The sequence below is a fragment of the Parambassis ranga genome, chromosome 8 (genome assembly GCF_900634625.1).
Source record: "Parambassis ranga chromosome 8, fParRan2.1, whole genome shotgun sequence".
Lineage (NCBI taxonomy): Eukaryota > Metazoa > Chordata > Actinopteri > Ambassidae > Parambassis > Parambassis ranga.
The window spans coordinates 7,184,580-7,200,788 of NC_041029.1; the positions used below are offsets into that span (position 1 = coordinate 7,184,580).

The 16,209-nt window shown below is 39.7% G+C and overlaps 2 protein-coding genes across 4 annotated transcripts in view; one reads left to right on the top strand and one right to left on the bottom strand.

The window, feature by feature from the left end:
* Positions 1-1,633: 1,633 nt before the first annotated feature.
* LOC114440087 (alpha-N-acetylgalactosaminide alpha-2,6-sialyltransferase 2-like) lies at positions 1,634-5,723 on the top strand. The gene is made up of 9 exons (XM_028412361.1): positions 1,634-1,747; positions 3,049-3,142; positions 3,356-3,527; positions 3,664-3,817; positions 3,972-4,110; positions 4,200-4,303; positions 5,140-5,220; positions 5,307-5,409; positions 5,544-5,723. The coding sequence occupies exons 1-9, from the start codon at positions 1,665-1,667 to the stop codon at positions 5,721-5,723; spliced, it is 1,110 nt and encodes a 369-aa protein (XP_028268162.1). The 5' UTR covers positions 1,634-1,664.
* Positions 5,724-7,483: 1,760 nt separating this feature from the next.
* samd9l (sterile alpha motif domain containing 9 like) overlaps positions 7,484-16,209 on the bottom strand; it is a 162,635-nt gene continuing 153,909 nt past the window's right edge. The window contains exons 3-5 of one of the 3 annotated variants that reach the window (XM_028412233.1): positions 13,222-13,261; positions 13,072-13,133; positions 7,484-12,540 (exon numbers count right to left, since the gene is read on the bottom strand). In XM_028412233.1, the coding sequence (XP_028268034.1) occupies positions 7,943-12,540; positions 13,072-13,075 (4,602 nt within the window). In that variant the 5' untranslated portion in view covers positions 13,076-13,133; positions 13,222-13,261 and the 3' untranslated portion in view covers positions 7,484-7,942. Of the gene's footprint in view, positions 12,541-13,071; positions 13,134-13,221; positions 13,265-16,209 lie in introns of all 3 variants that reach the window. The other 2 variants (XM_028412231.1, XM_028412232.1) reach the window with 2 other exon arrangements.

Consider the following 16,209-nt stretch of genomic DNA (forward strand, 5'->3'; position numbering starts at 1 on the left):
TGAGACACATCATCATCCTCATCAGACAGTTACCATGGTAACGCTAACTCACCTGAGCTGGAGGACAAAGATGGTAGAGTTCGTGTTCAGACATTCACACTGACTCCAGACTTCAGACATTAGCGATATCATGTCCTGATTAACCCATTATTGGTCACAAAGTGTTGATGTGAGGATGACAGAAAAACACCCTTTGTTCCCTGTGTTTATGCTAAGCTAAGAGGCTGCCAGCTGTAGCCTAATATTTACTGTACAGGCGTATGTCTGAACATCTGATTGTTTCAGCATTTCTTATGATGATACCTGATCATCTTTCTAAATTTCTCTTACAACCCAGGTTGTTTGTCTTCAGAATAATCTGTGCCTTCCACTTTTCTTCAATCTTTCACACCAAAGACGAAAACAGCTCAGCAGTCTTGTCTTCTTACGGCTTCCTCTTTCCTCCAAACCTGCACCAGCTCCGTGAAAAACCCACCATGATAATTCACCATTTATTTTATAGTTTTTGTTTATTTAATCAACATAGCATTTTCCCTAAATTGTTCGTAAGATTTTGATTTGATTCTTGAACTCTTAGCTCTGCATTCTGGGTATTGTAGTGTTTTCTAAATGTTTTATTTGAATCACACGTTTTCTGATAGATGCTGTTTAATAACTTTGCATGTGCGTGTTTCTGTAGATGACACTGACTGACACATGAGTTCAACATGTTTCATTCCAAAGGAATTATGTCACTTTTTCATGATAATAAAACAATGAACGTATAGGCTACATTCGACGTCTTTGGATGGTGATGATTTTATTACATTGATTTAATAAAAGTTAACATTGTTCACTACATCATTTGAGTTTTCAGTCATGTATTTGTTTAACTGCAACTTGGATTTAAAAGCTGTGATGGGTCAATGAATCCACTGGGTGTTTACTCAAACACACATGAATATATATGAGCATGTGTGAGCAACAGGGCTCTTCCTCATATAGTATATATATATATATATATATATATATATATGTATATATATATATATATATATATATAACAAGCAGGACTAATGATAAATACGTTTTTGTTTGTTTTTGTTTTGTTTATTTTTTATTTTATTTTAATTAATATTTAGAACCTTTAAGCGGTTTTGCTGCTGTTTCAAGCACTGCCGGAGTTCTTCTTCTCCTTCTGCACACATTATGTGAAAAACAGTAGAATTACCCTTTAAGCTGCACCACACGCTTACATTAGGCAGGTCTGACTTGATTCTCATTGGTAACCTGGAACCCCCCCCCCCCCCCTCGATTCCGCCCTGACGATGACGTCACGCCAGGTGTATGTTTTTCTACAATAAACGGAACCTGGAAAGCAGCTGTAGGCTGTGTTTCCCCTCCATCAACAGTTTGTTTGTTTTTTGGATTCAGTAAAACCAGTTTTTCTGTCGGAGCGGCAGCTGGAGCCTAGATAACCTTTGTATCCCCCGTTCTTTATGTTGCCTTACTGGGAACAGGTGAGGCTCCTGTCGCTGTTGAAATGATTCGATTCCCTCCTATAGTAACATTAAAGCTCTGCCTGCGCCGCCGGGCTGAAGCGGACTTTATGCTCACCTGAGGTCACCTGACAGGAAGTCACCTGAAACAAGCAGAGCTCGGTCACTCACGCTCCTCACCCAAAAATGCGAGCGTCCTCTAAGCAGTGTGCTTTCCTCCTGCTGCTGACTTTCTCTCTCATCATTTGCATCTTATACGGAGCGTTCAGGTATGTGTGCTGTTTTATCAACAGGCTGTGTGGATGCAAAGCCGCAACACGCAGCGATATAATCTGTTAATCCACACACACACACACACACACACACACCGCCATGTTTAATTTAGATGTATAACGGTACAAAGAAATTCCAAAATTATAGAAAAGTCTTTTTCCACACACATCATGGTGAACAATTGAATTAGGAACTATGTGTTTTGTAGATGTGTAGACTGTATAAATGTACACAAAAAATGAAAATATGTTGCTACTCAAATATCAGGGTGTTAAGATCATATTTCCTTTTTTTCATTAGTTTCTATTTTGCTTTGGTTTTGAATTTTATGCAAATATAAAAAAGAAAAAGCTGACAGCTGTGACAGCAGCACTCAAACTGTATGTCTGAGTTTATCCTGATGTTATTATCAGCACAACCTGACAACACTTTCACAAAGCTTTTGTCACGTCAGGAACGTTTGGCCTCAAAAAGCTAAAGTCAAGTGACTGTGGGGTGAAAAAACCCTTTATCCCAAGTGTTTATCTTTATTGGGTCCTCAGTTTATCTGTCCTCTGAAACGATAAATAGCCATCTTTTTGCTGGACTTTTGCTGATTGTAGTCTTCGTCACATTGTGACGTCTGCGATGAACCTGCCCACAGCAGAACATGATACTTTAATGCTGCTTCTCTCAGCATTTACTCTGACTTTTTGACAACAAATCACACAATAGATAGAGGCAAAACACACAAAGATAAGGTCACTGCTTTTGGAGGATAAAAAAATCCAGTTTGATATTTATAGCTGCCTCATTGCTCCATGTTTTCTCTCTTCGCATGATATTTAGAGTTACGGTACATTCCTGTCTTTTGTTTGTTTGTTTCGGGCCCATTCTGTTTGTTGGGAGAAAGTCCCTCTTTGCTCAGAATCATAATCTGATACTTTCCCTCTATTGCAATGCTTTTTGGTGAACAATGGCAGCAGGCTGATTTACTAACTGAGCCTTTGAGGAGCCGAGGAAATCTCAATGTGACACCGTGTGGTGCAGGGAGCGGTTTACCTGACAGGACACTGCTGTGTTTCTCACAGGCAGCAGGAAGTAAAGCTGCACATCCAGGGGCAGTTCTCTGTTGTGTTTAATCATTGATCCAAAGCGTGTCTATTGTGTTTCAGTGAGGCTCAAATGCATCAGATTGTAGGAAAGTAGAGATGTTTCTTTTGTCGATTGTACATTTAATCTTACCCCCAGTAAGCTGACAGCTGTGGAGTAAATTGTGTAACCTGCAGTGTGTGTTTGTTGTTTGTCGTGATATCAGTGAGCATGCAGCAGGTGACAGCGATGAAGCTCGAGATGATGATGATGAGCGGAGCTGGATGTTCAGCACAGTGGCTGCAGAGGAAGAAGAGACGGTGAGTTGTACTTTGACTTCCTAAGTAGATGATTGCATCAACACATAATTTCCTTTGTGGTCTTTTTAAAATGAAAATAACTTGATGAATCCCCTTTGGACCTCTCGGTGGTGCTGCAGTTAAACTGGTGTATGTTGTGGTTTTGACAATAAATTGTGTTTTATGGCTGTTTGCTGTGTGACTGATGCTTGTGCTCTGTGTATGTTTCTGCAGGTAGAAGCAGCATGTTCCCTGAGGAAGGGGGTGAGAAGTGATCCCATCCTCAGTAAGAATTTTAAGTTCTCTGGGCCAGTTCTTCAGTGGGCTGAGGGTTTCTCTAAACCTGTCTGGGAGCAGCTGAAGGACCATGCGCCCCCTTATGGCTGGAAAGGACTGCCTGTGAAGGGTAGAACACATAAGATTCATTGTTACAAACCTTCTGTTTGGACAAATATGATCTTACCGTATTTAAGGTTTGATGTTGTGTGATTAAGACTACATGCCTTTTCTTCTTCTTCACTGATTCTCCTCTTCCTCTGCAGTTGTCGGGTCAGCTGTCTCCCTCCTCAGCAGCCCTCGTCTCTTTGAACGCAGCACGCCTGGCAGATGTGTTCACTGTGCTGTGGTAGGAAACGGAGGAATCCTCCGGGGATCCCGGCAGGGGAAGAACATCGACAGCCATGACTTTGTCTTCAGGTAAGGAGCGTGAATACTACAGAAAGGATGTTTGATACGTTGTGTTATATGCTGTAGGTATCTATGATTAGTGGTTCTTTGCTGCTGACCCATCCTGAGCTGCCTGATGCTTACTAAAGAAACTGGTAGAACAGAAATTGTGATGCTTCCTCAGGATGAATGGAGCAGTGATCAAAGGGTTTGAGGAAGATGTAGGGACGAAGGTTTCCTTCTATGGTTTCACCACCAACACACTGAAGCATGCCCTCCGCTGGTACCAGAGAGACGGCTTCACCAAAATCCCTCAGAGTCCAGTGAGAAATACTCAAACACACTAACCTGGGGGGAGTGGCGGGGGGTTATTCTCTGTGCTGATCTGTGTGTGTGTGTCTGCCCTGTACAGGATATTAAATACCTCTTCATTCCATCAGACCTCAGGGACTATGTGATGTTAACAGCTGCTGTTACGGGTCAGACTGTTAGTTCAGGTAGAGACAAAGGAGACAGGTGAGTGTATCTCCTTTTTTATTTGCTGATTTAATTTTAGGTGTGCAGTATTAGTGCAAAGAATCCTGGATAATTTGTGTGAAGCCACCATAACACATTTTTTGTGATATGCCAAACCACATTCTACATGTACTACAGTCAACAGTAACTCCAATGCTATCTTCTTGACATAGCTACACAGAGCATAATATGCTACACACACAATATTGTATGTCTTATTGATCTGTAAAGTTGCATAGACCCAGTACTTCATCCATATCTGTATGGACCTGATCCGATAGTTAGGTTTAACACAGGTAGAACTTTAATGTGTAACTTTGGAGCCATAGGTTGTTTATAATTTATTATTTTGCAATAGTCATCGCAAGTCATCTGTTGTCCCAGTCCAGAGAACCTCCAAACTGATTTCCAGTCCAGTTGTTTGGGGGTTGATTGAGGTGTTCAGCTGTGTAATTTAAAAAAAAAAAAATCACAAAGAGAAGGGAAAAGGGTCAATCAATGAATTTAAACAGATTTATTCTACACATTTGAATTTTGAGAATATTACAGAACTATTTAAATAAACTAACTATAACAATGGTTAGCTTATTTAAATTAGTTGTGTTCTATAACACACAAAATAAGCATAAAACAAAAATAATTGCTGAAGTTATGGCCACATAAACTCACAAATCAATCAATATGGCAAAACATTAGACATCAACTAAAAACACAATGAACTGTTAAGAAACACTCACAAAATGCACAGTTTAACCTTAAACAGATATAAAACTCCTGCTTTATGAGCACGGTGGAGGCTGCTGACGTCAACTGATGCTTTGTATCCTGTCTTACAGACCTTGGATGTATTTTGGCCACAAACCATCTGAAAACTTCAAGATTCTCCACCCAGGATTTATTTCCTACGTGACACACAGGTGAAGCTCCACACAAGGTTATTGGCTGATAGATACATTGACTGTTTAAAGAAGCTCACATTAAAAAGAAAACATTTGTTTTTCAGCTTTCTGCCCTCTCGCCTGCTGACTGATGTCAGGACTCGTGATCTGTACATGCCGAGCACCGGAGCTTTGATGCTGCTGACCGCCATACACACCTGTGACCAGGTCACACAGAACATGTCTCCGCCTCTTCTGACAGCCTTATTTCAGTTTTCAGCTCTAATATATTTATTATCATAATAACAGGAGCACAGCTGTGTCTGTTTAAACTAAACTAGGACATCCTGTGTGTTCTGCAGGTTTCTGCTTACGGCTTCATGACCAGGAACTACGTCGCGTTCTCTGATCATTACTATGACTCTGAGAGGAGAGCAGTGAGGTTCTTTGCCAACCACGACCTGCGAATGGAGGCCAAGCTGTGGGAGGCGCTGCACCACCGGAAGGTCATCAAGTTGTACCAGAGGAGGACGGGAAGCTGACCGAGATGATACTGCCACACATTTGGAAGACATTCTGTGTGTGTGTCTTTTTTTTTTTTTTAATGATGCATTTTTGTATTCAGATTGAATTGTTTGTTTTTTTTTCTCAGGGGATGTACGGCTTCAAGCGTCAAGGAAGCTTTTAAGAGAAAAAAAAAAGCCCCTTTCAGTTATGCTATTTAAATTAAGTTGTACAATGTACTGATTGAAGTTTATTTTTATGCTTTTTATGCCACATGAATATGTTCTGTATGACTTAAAATATTTTGTTACAATGAAAGTAATATATAAAGTAATAAGTAATATGAATTCTTTGTAATGCACTGATATCATTTGATTTACAAATTCTTGTAAATTAAACTTTTTCATTTAAAATGATGATTTTATTATCATAGTATAAGTTTTACATGTTGTCTCCTGTGACTACAGATGACTACAGACACATTTGTGGATGCAAACATCACTGTTTGGTGGAACAGCAACCAGCCAGGGTTACAACACAGAACATGCAGCTTACGTTACCATAAATTATAATATAGAACATATTTTACTCACTTTCTATTTCTCATGAAGGACCTAAAATGTACCCCTTGTTTTTGTAAAAGGAGAATGATTAAAGAGAGTGGTAGGGTCGCCAATCATTTAAGATACAGGAGTGCAAGGAACAACAGGAAAAAGATGAATTTAAAATAAAAGCATATCTGACAATATGCAGAGGAAATAGTGAATTTTTCCTTCTTTAAATTCCCTGAACTGAAGGTTAATTATTTAAATATCTTGCTTTGTCATACAGATAGTTTCAATTAAAATTTAAGAGAGACAGCTTCACCAAAATCCACCAAGAGTCCAGTGAGAAATATTAATGTGGTGGCGGGGGTTATTCCCTGTGCTGATCTGTGTGTGTGTGTCTGCCCTGTACAGGATATCAAATACCTCTTCATTCCATCAGACCTCAGGGACTATGTGATGTTGACGGCTGCTGTTACGGGTGAAACTGTTAGTTCAGTTAGAAACAAAGGAGACAGGTGAGTGTATCTCCTATTTTATTTGCTGATTTAATTTCAGGTGTGCAGTATTAGTGCAGAGAATCATGGCTAATTTGCACATGTGTGAAGCCACTGTTGGAAGAATTCTGGAAATAACCTAACCTGTGCCAGCAGCCTGCTGGACTTTGTGGAGTCTATGCATATGTCTTACTATGGAAATATATGTGATGTTACTCCTATGATCTCATACATGATGTTATGTTAATTTGCACATGTGTGAAACCACCATAAATAACCACTGCAGTTTTTTTGGAGTGATATGCCAAACCACATTCTACATGTACTACATGTCTCAACAGTAACTCCAATGCTATCTTCTTGACATAGCTACACAGAGCATAATATGCTACACACACAATATTGTATGTCTTATTGATCTGTAAAGTTGCATAGACCCAGTACTTCATCCATATCTGTATGGATCTGATCAGATAGTTAGGTTCAACACAGGTAGAACTTTAATGTGTAACTTTGGAGCCATAGGTTTTTTATACTTTATTATTTTGCAATAATCATCGCAAAATCTGTTGTCCCAGTCCAGAGAACCTCCAAACTGATTTCCAGGTCATTTTGTAATATAATGCTATAACAACTGCAAACTAACAAAGAGAAAATGTTCATTGGGACTGGCAATTTGCTTGTGAATAATTGTCTCTAAAAAGATGAGCACCATCTGTTGAAGTATTGTTTCTTCAGAGAAAAACACCATCAAACTTAAATTGAAGAGAAAGGGTTTATTTTGTTTGCAAAGATGTTCTTCTGTATATTGAAAAGCACAAAAAATAGCATACACAGTAGCATGCCTGGCTTCATTTGCATTTCAAATAAAACCTCATATTGATACATTTTGCACATTTCAAACATCTTCTGATACTAATTAATGTGTAAATAAAAGCACATAAACTACAGCTGTTGCTCTTTGAAACAAATGATAACATGATAACAGACAGCAGAGAACTAAGACACTAATACATCATTTTTTGTAATGTTAAGTTGAATTGTTGAGGATCGTGACCTCTGATGCTGATTTGAATCGAACATGAATATATGAGTAAAAAGCAAACAATGAAGTATAGTGAAGGTGGGTCTGAGGCCCAGGGCTTCCTATTTATCAATGGACAAGAGACAGGGTCTAAAAATGGATTGTCCATCACAGGGCCACCCAGAGAGGAACTACTTATTCACCGTGATGTTGCAAGCAACCGGGCCTCTAAATGTAAAGCCCAGGTAGAAGGTGATGTTTTCATTACTGTCAGGCACTGAAGGTGCGTAAAGAGGCTGGACACTGAACCTCTTTTTCTGAGGACCTTCAAGATACACTGTTCCATCTTCAGTCCACCCAGAAACACTTTTTAACTTCTGGGAAATCTGTGGCATTTTCCATACCTCACCATGGAGCCACTTTAAGCGTCTCTCATATACTTCAAGCTTCTTTGTGACACTTTCAAACTCGCTCTTGTGAACAAATTTGTCCAATCCGTTGCCATTGCCCAGAAAGAAATGGGTGTACAGCCGTTTCTTCCGCTGAGGAATATCCTTCATCTTGATCCAGTAGTCCTTTTTCAGGAACTCAACAGCTGACTGCACAATTTCATATTTTTTCTCTCTCTCATGTCCTTTGTCATGGTCCTCTGGCCAAAATAGCAAGGTAAGCAAGAACAGAGCACTTGAAGAACATTTTTTTTTGTCAGCGGGGAACTGACCACTGAGTTTCTGTAGATGTTGCAGAGCTGCTGTCTTTGGGGACTGTGGTAACAGGCACTTCAGAGCAATGTGGGTAGCTATGTAGTTAACTATCTCATTTTGCTGAAATTTGGCTGTCATTGGGTTGCTGGGGTAGAGGGAGAGGATGGTTTCCAGATCTGGTACTGCATCCTTTTTTGACTGATTTGTCAGCTTGAAGAAGATGGATGTAATGTTACCCCCACCGAGCTGATAGATTAGCATGCGTTTTTTGTAAGGACTCAGGTTGTTTATTTGACAATGTTTAAGAGCTTTCAATGAAACATCACTGAAGAGCTTTCCATAATCTGAAACTGCTTCTGCTATAAATCTCAGTGGATTTCTGATATTTTCCTCAGGACTTTCAAAGGTCTCCTCATGTGCATCAATGTCTCTCTGAAAGTAACTGAGGTCTTCTGAAATCCATTGCAATGTGGCATCCATTGTGCTGTGAAGTTGTTTTAGACGGTCATGAAAAAGTTCCCAGACATCTTTTACTTCTTCTGGAATGTAATCTGATAACAGGTACTTACAGCACTCTGAACGGGGATTGCCTCTGATTGCAAACTCTTCCAGTGAAGTGATCAGTTCAAGCAGCTTGAATCCAACCTTAACTTCGGCAAAGAAACCTGATTTGTTTTCAGTTTCAGGATCTGTGGCAGCTACTGTCTGACAGTGTTTAAAACACTCTATGGCTTTCAGTGCAGTCTCTACAGCATCTGCTGTGGTTTTGGCTGTCTTTGGCACATTGTCATTGTCCAAGGCCTTTACTTTGGCTTCAAACCATTTCTTGTACACCTGTCCTTTTGTGTCGAGTATGTATGAGTTGTTGGGCATTGTTCTGGCTGCTGTCTCTGCCCACTGCTTTGCTTCCTCAAACTTTTCACAGTAATAAAGAAGTCGAGCAATCTGCTGTGCAAAGAATGCATCTTTGTGAAAACTTAGATATCCTTCTTTGAGCAACTCAATGGCCAGGTCTGGGCTTTCATTTTTACGCACATGCTCAATCAGAGGAGAGAACAAAGTGTCATTTTCATCCCCTCGGCTAATCTTGGATCGTCTTATGAGAAGGGCTCTCAAAAACCCTAAATATTCATCCTTTCCAAATCTGTGCTCAAACAGCACTTTCTCACCAAGCAACCTCTTTGCCAAGTTACCCCGACTTCCTTTGTCCCCAAGAAGTTGTTTCAGACATTCTTCTGCAACACGTGGGTGGATGATTCCGATTGATTCAATGTGTGTCTTGTCATCTTTGAGGTGCAAGAAGAGTAATTTAGCAGGATCACTGAGCTTGCTTTCAAAGCTATGGCGGCGAAGTTTTTCCATGTACATGGTTAAACCAAGGAAAGCTTCACAGTGGGACTGAGATATGTACGAGTTCTGAACATAAGTGTTCAGCAGCGCCACATAGAGTAGAAGACGAGTAACAACAGAGTCAGGATCAATGTCTTTGAGCAAAGTTGACACAAAATCTTGTATATATTCCTGTTTGAATTCCTCACTCATCAAAACAAATGTCAGGATAAACTCTGGTTCATATCGTTCCTTAAGCTCCTCTCGTTTTCCATCAAACTGTCTTTTCTCTTGAGGAGACAGTTTGTGAGTGACAGACACATTTTCTAATGGAGACTCCTTAGTTTTTTGTTTAGGCTTAAGAGATCGTCTACAGCTCAACACAATGAAACAGGGTTTTTCATAACAGATTTTCTTGCTGCGGATGGCTTCTTCCAGTTCATTCCTAAGATCGTCAAGGTATTCTTGCTCTAAGTCTTCGACAAGGAGCAGCACAGGAAGACACCTCTGTGGATCTTTTTCATCATGCTCTCTGAGCTGGGCTGCATGTTGTGCAACAATGTCCGCTGAGTATGAGGGCTTCACAACTGCACATCTCAGCTCTTGTCTTTTCTTCCACAAAACATGCCTTGCCACAGTGCTCCCTCCACTTCCTGGATGGTGGTAAATGTTGATTCTGTTCACAGGACTCTGTGCAGTTGTTAGTTTCAAATCATCAAGAAGCTTACAAGCCTCAATGTAAGCATCCCTTTCAATTATCTCTTCAACATGTTTGTGCTCTGCAAGCCAGAAATTCAGCCAGGTCACTTTCCCACCATGGTAGAACTGACGTTCAATGTTGTCTTTCTCTGCACGAATGAACTCTTCACTTGTTTCATCACAATGATCAGTCGTCAGAATTTCCAGTGAATACATCTGTTCTTTTGCTTGTGTTTTAAGACAACATTTTCCTTTTGCAAATGTGGTTAAGTGTTTGATGTTGTGTGTAGTAATGGGCTGTAATTGCTGCAGTGTTGCGTTTATGTGACTCATTTTCATCCCAACAACACTACCATTTTTCACAATTTCTGGTCCACATGATCCCTCTGCAAAGCTTTGCCACTTCTGAAAGTCTTCCTCAGATTCACAGATGCACAAGATGTCTTCATGGCCTTGCATGTCAGTGAAAAACTCATTGAAAGTGTGTAGGAGTGGTTTCTCAAGTGGCGATGTGAGAAGGAAAACAACCTGGAATATCCCTTTTGGCAAGATTTGTTTACAGACCAATGACACAGCTTCCCGTAGCAAAGTCATCTTTGTCTGGATCCATCTCATTTCATCACAGGGGACCTCACTTCCTTTAAAGCCAGTGCTGCCATTACAGAAGATCCAGCTAGTTTGCTCAAAGAGATGCAACTTTTTTGTAAATTCTGCGATACTTGTGCCACTGGGCATTTCATAGCTCTGCAAAGAATGCATGTTTGCTGCATGATGTTCAAGGTATCTACTACACAGACCAGATATCTTTGAGTCTGGGTCAAAGTCAAACACGCAGAAAATGTTCAGGTTAAGCAGCCAGTCAATGTCGGAAAGGTCATCAAGTTTGAATTTGTTTGTGACAAGTATGAACCATTTGTTTGGTTCTATTTGGTTCTTTTCTCCTGACATTAGGATTGTGAGCTTCCTTCCAAGGTCTTGGTAGGTGTTTGGGGCGCTGTCCTGACTTTTCTCCGCTTCCTCCCTTTGAGCATCCCGATCTTTGACATGCAGACAGAACACAGACTGGTCTCTGTCAGTCACTGGCTCTGTTTTTGCACCCACTCTTTGCAGAATTGTGTCTTTCTCATATTCAACTTTGTTTGTTGACTCTTTGAAATTTGGCAGACAAACTCTGTACACATGGCCATTGACAATGCTTATTGAAGGCACAATGTCGACCTCGATTACATACTTTTTTTCTGTGCTTTCTCGATCTATAACTTCAATGAACCTTGGTGGTCTCACACAGGAACGTATATGCTCTATGTTGGAAGGGAAGCTTTTGTCAAATGAGTGCAAAGCGTCAACATAAAGGTCTTTCTTTTTTACAGGGATGCCAATTATCTGACCATGAACATATCCTTCATCTTCCTTGCTGTCCATCACACCAAAGTGTATTGTGCCATTTGATCTGGTATTCATACATCCAGTTGCAAACTTAAAAACCTCTCTGGCAAACTTGACTCTGAGTCTTGTGTCATCCAATGTGCAAGCTACAGAAAGAGACTTGAACTCATGACATGGAGTTATCAGATTAAAAGCTCCACACTCAGGTGGCAGGACTTTGTGCTTTGTATAAACCAGATCAGGGTCTTGATCAAATGGCCTTGGTTTACAGTCCTCGTGTGAGGTGACCACTTTCTCTTTCTGAACAATCGGTCCCTTCTCTGAGACATTTTGTTCTTTAAGGTCATGTCTAGGAGGATTTTCCCTTGATTCTTGATTATTATTATTCTTCTGTTCCAACTCTGTCTTGCTGCCACTATGAGGACTTTTCTTCTTACTTTTTTGCTGCGAGTTTAAGAGTTCATCTCTTTTTTTTATAATCAAAAGAGCAGGCCCTAATTTAATGCATATCTTTGTATTCAAAGAAGCAACATCCAGTTCAAGAAGGATCTGTCCATCTATTTCTTCTTCAGAGAGCTTTTTAATGTCCTTCTCCTTCACTCCTATGGATTTTAGCCAGGTGCTTACTTGAGATACAGTCCAGTTGTTTAGGGGTTGATTGAGGTGTTCAGCTGTGTATTTAAAAAATCACAAAAACAGAAGGGAAAAAGGTCAGTCACAATTAATTTAAACAGATTTACTCTACACCAGTATTCGAATTATGGGGGAGCTGAGGGGAGCCGAGCTCCCTGAAAGCCTACTTTGAGACATTTAAGGGGAGCTCTGAAATATTGTCAATTTTTGGGTCCTAGCTTACAGACTTTGGATTTTCTGTACAGTCAGGTTCCTGAAATACTGTAAATATAGTAAAATGTGCCAGAGCGTGATTACTCGCTGTCTCCATTAATAAACACAATTCGGTGTCTATTCTGTTGCCTTACTGGAATCGAAACTGACTAATCAGAAAAATAGAATTTCTCAGCCAATCAGAAAGTAGAATTCATTATTGCCAGGTGAGGTCTGAGTCTCAGCTGCAAGCACATGTTCCATGAACGTGTACATCACCAATGCTCGAAATGCAAAGTCACTGTGTATTTTTGATTTTCACTGCTCTTCACATTTAAATTGGGAGATTAAATAAAAAAGAAATTTACTGTGCTCACCCATGATGCTCTTTTCTGTTTGTGAAGTTTGTCATTATCGTTGTCAGTCTGTACTCACATCCCTGTGCAAAAAAAAGTTAATACATTTTAAGTTCAACTTAAAAAGTAGTTTTTTGTTTGTTTATAGCAGGGGTCTCAAATTCAATTTACCTGGGGGGCCGCTGGGGGTAGAGTCTAGGTGAGGCTGGGCCTACTTTACAAAGAAAGGGGTTTCAAATATTCCAAAAAAGTACAACTGGTCCAATGCAAATTATTGATTAATTCATTAATTGTTAGTTGAATGACCTTATCGATGATCGATTAACGATTAATTGATAAGCAGCGATTTTCCTGGGTCTAAATTTCCTTGTTTCACTAAGATTAAAAGCTAAATATTGTTTACTAAATAAAAATTGCATGTCATATTCCTTAATGAGTGATTTGCTGTACCATTGGGGACAGTACAGACAATGACGTTTATGTAGGCTAGTATAACAAAATCAATTGTGAATAGAAATTAAATAAAATATGTAGGCTGCTTTAACATGAAAATAAATTCACTGGCTCAGCCGTTGCATGTTAAACATTAGGAACATAAAATAAATCCTGAATAGAAAGCTAAACAAAATATTATCTTTTATTAACCTAGTGGGCTATTTACAAGTAAAACATTAGCAGGTCGTATAATCTCCTTTAATCTGAGAAAGGTGACAGTAAATTCACAGGGCCTCCTTTAGAACAGTCACCCCTTCTGAAACATAAACATTACTGTCTGATGTGTTGTCGCTCCTCATACATACGCATGCCCAGGAGTCAGGCATGTGCACAGCTTGTTTACAGTAAGGGCAGCTACTGAGAACACAGGTTCTATTCAACAACATGCACCCTGATTAAAAAGAAAGAAGAAAAGAAATTCCAAGTACTTCATGTGACCTGCGTATTCACAGCGAGCACAAATGAAAATGCACGCGGCAATCTCAGTTTGATCTATTTTGGGACTATATTCTGACGGAGCACTGCTACATGCGCAAAGAGCACCTGAAAACAAACACCGTCAACACACCAGCTTGGCTAGGCTGCTGATAACTTTCCAACAGAGAGCACATCGCTTGACACAGAGCGCTCTCTGTCCGCTGGTGCAGTGCGCTCACATGTATGTGCACACACCTGTGTGTGTGTGTCTGCCACTCCTCAAAAAACTCCCAAACTAAACATCAGAGAAATACTGACAGGGCAATTAATAATAAAAATAAAACGCACAGGGCAAGCCTAACACTAAACTTTGATGTCAAGTGGGGGGCCACAAAATATTGTATATATATTATATAGTTTGAGACCTCTGGTTTATAGGAATAAAGTTTAGCCAACGCTGTGTTAGATTTACACAAATAAAGACACAAAGAAACTTCTTTTAAGGCAACAAATAGCATTAACACTTACAATTTTGAGGGTTACCAATGACAAGGGTGGATGGCAGAAGATAGCTTTTTTTTTTTTTACAGTTTTAAGAATCCTAACACTGCACTCCAAAAGAAAGTACATTCCTGAACAAAACACAAAATACACCACATGCAGCATATGTCTCATCCACTTGTAAACAAACTCCAAATACATTTTAAAATAAACTAGAAAAGCATTTCCTGAAGAAAATGCAAGTTTGATTGCCACAGCTGAAGCATTGCTTTGAACGCTGATGTGAGTGATTGCTCTGAATTGCTGGAGAATCTGCAATCTGAACTTAATTTGCTGAAACACAGTTAAGAATTTAGAAAGATGAAGCTCTTATCTGGAAAAGTAGAAAATGTTTTAATATTATGAAGATATGAAAGAGAAACAGCTGAAGACAAGAACAGTATGAAGTCACGACCTTAAAGAATAGCCTGTGAATATACCATATGGAAGGTCTGAGGGTGGAATAATACCATAAGACTATAAGAAGCTCAGGCTGTGTGATTTGAATGTGGAAAAGTAGTATACAGCTGAAGGATGATCAATATGACAGATATAATGCTTAAAGTCTGATAAAGACTACAAATATGGCTGCTTTGTATGCTTCTAGTGAGTCAGTCTGTCACCATGGTAACGGCCCTGCCTGCCTGCCTGCCTGCCTGCATCCATGGCAACCGGAATGTTTATCAGCTGCCCCTAACTGCAGCTCTCTTTCCCCCTCCTAATGCATTTCCTATGTAAAACCACCCTCCGAACAACGTCTCATATTCTCCAAACCGAAGACTTTAGACAAAAAATAAGAACTCCTAACAAACATTCAAGTTGCCATGCATCCATGGCGACCTGCTGAGCAGTCTACTCAGAGGAGATTTTGGATGCATGGCAACATCATGTAACATCAAGTAGCATTAGTCTGTCACCATGGTAACAGAAGAAGAGACCTCAAAAGTCCCCGGTCATTTGAATATTTGCAATTATTATTGACAGTTTGTCCTGAATGAGCTGAATCTTTTGATGTTTGAATGGTTTGAATCAGCCCAAGCATTCTGAAGATATGCTGAGCCAACCGAAGACATGGAAAATGTTTAATTTAATATTATAATGTTTGCAGTTATTATTGACGGTTTCCACACATGTGCTGAATGAGCTGAATCTTTTGATATTTGAATGGTTTGAATCGGCCCATGCATTCTGAAGATATGCTGAGCCAAAAAACGTACAGAAAAATAATAATAATAACAAGCACTGTTGCATTAGATCAAATAAACATGTATGTGGACATAGATGTCATGTTGGGCCAGTGTTAAATAAAATTGTGTTAAATAAAAATATAACAGTGATCGTTTCCTAAAAAACGTGTTAAGGGCCAAATCGGTTAGAGAAATGCGTGAATTGTGAGAGCGACATGACTGTAATCAAATCGGCACGTTTGATTCACTGTGTAGTCTTTCCATTTAGGTCGTCATTTTCTTTAATTTAAAAACAGAGAACATGCACTGAATCGAAAAGAATCATGTTTTCCGTCTAGTCCGGCTGAGGATGTGGCCTTCAAGCAGCAGATAGTTTGTGTAACAAGCATTAATTATTTAAATGCAATAAGGCTTATCAAAGATCCTTTGATTTCCTTGAAGAGCAGCTGGAGACAGACATACATTGGCCTGGCAGCCATCATGGATTCAATATATCAATATCAACTAGCTTGCTGTTTGG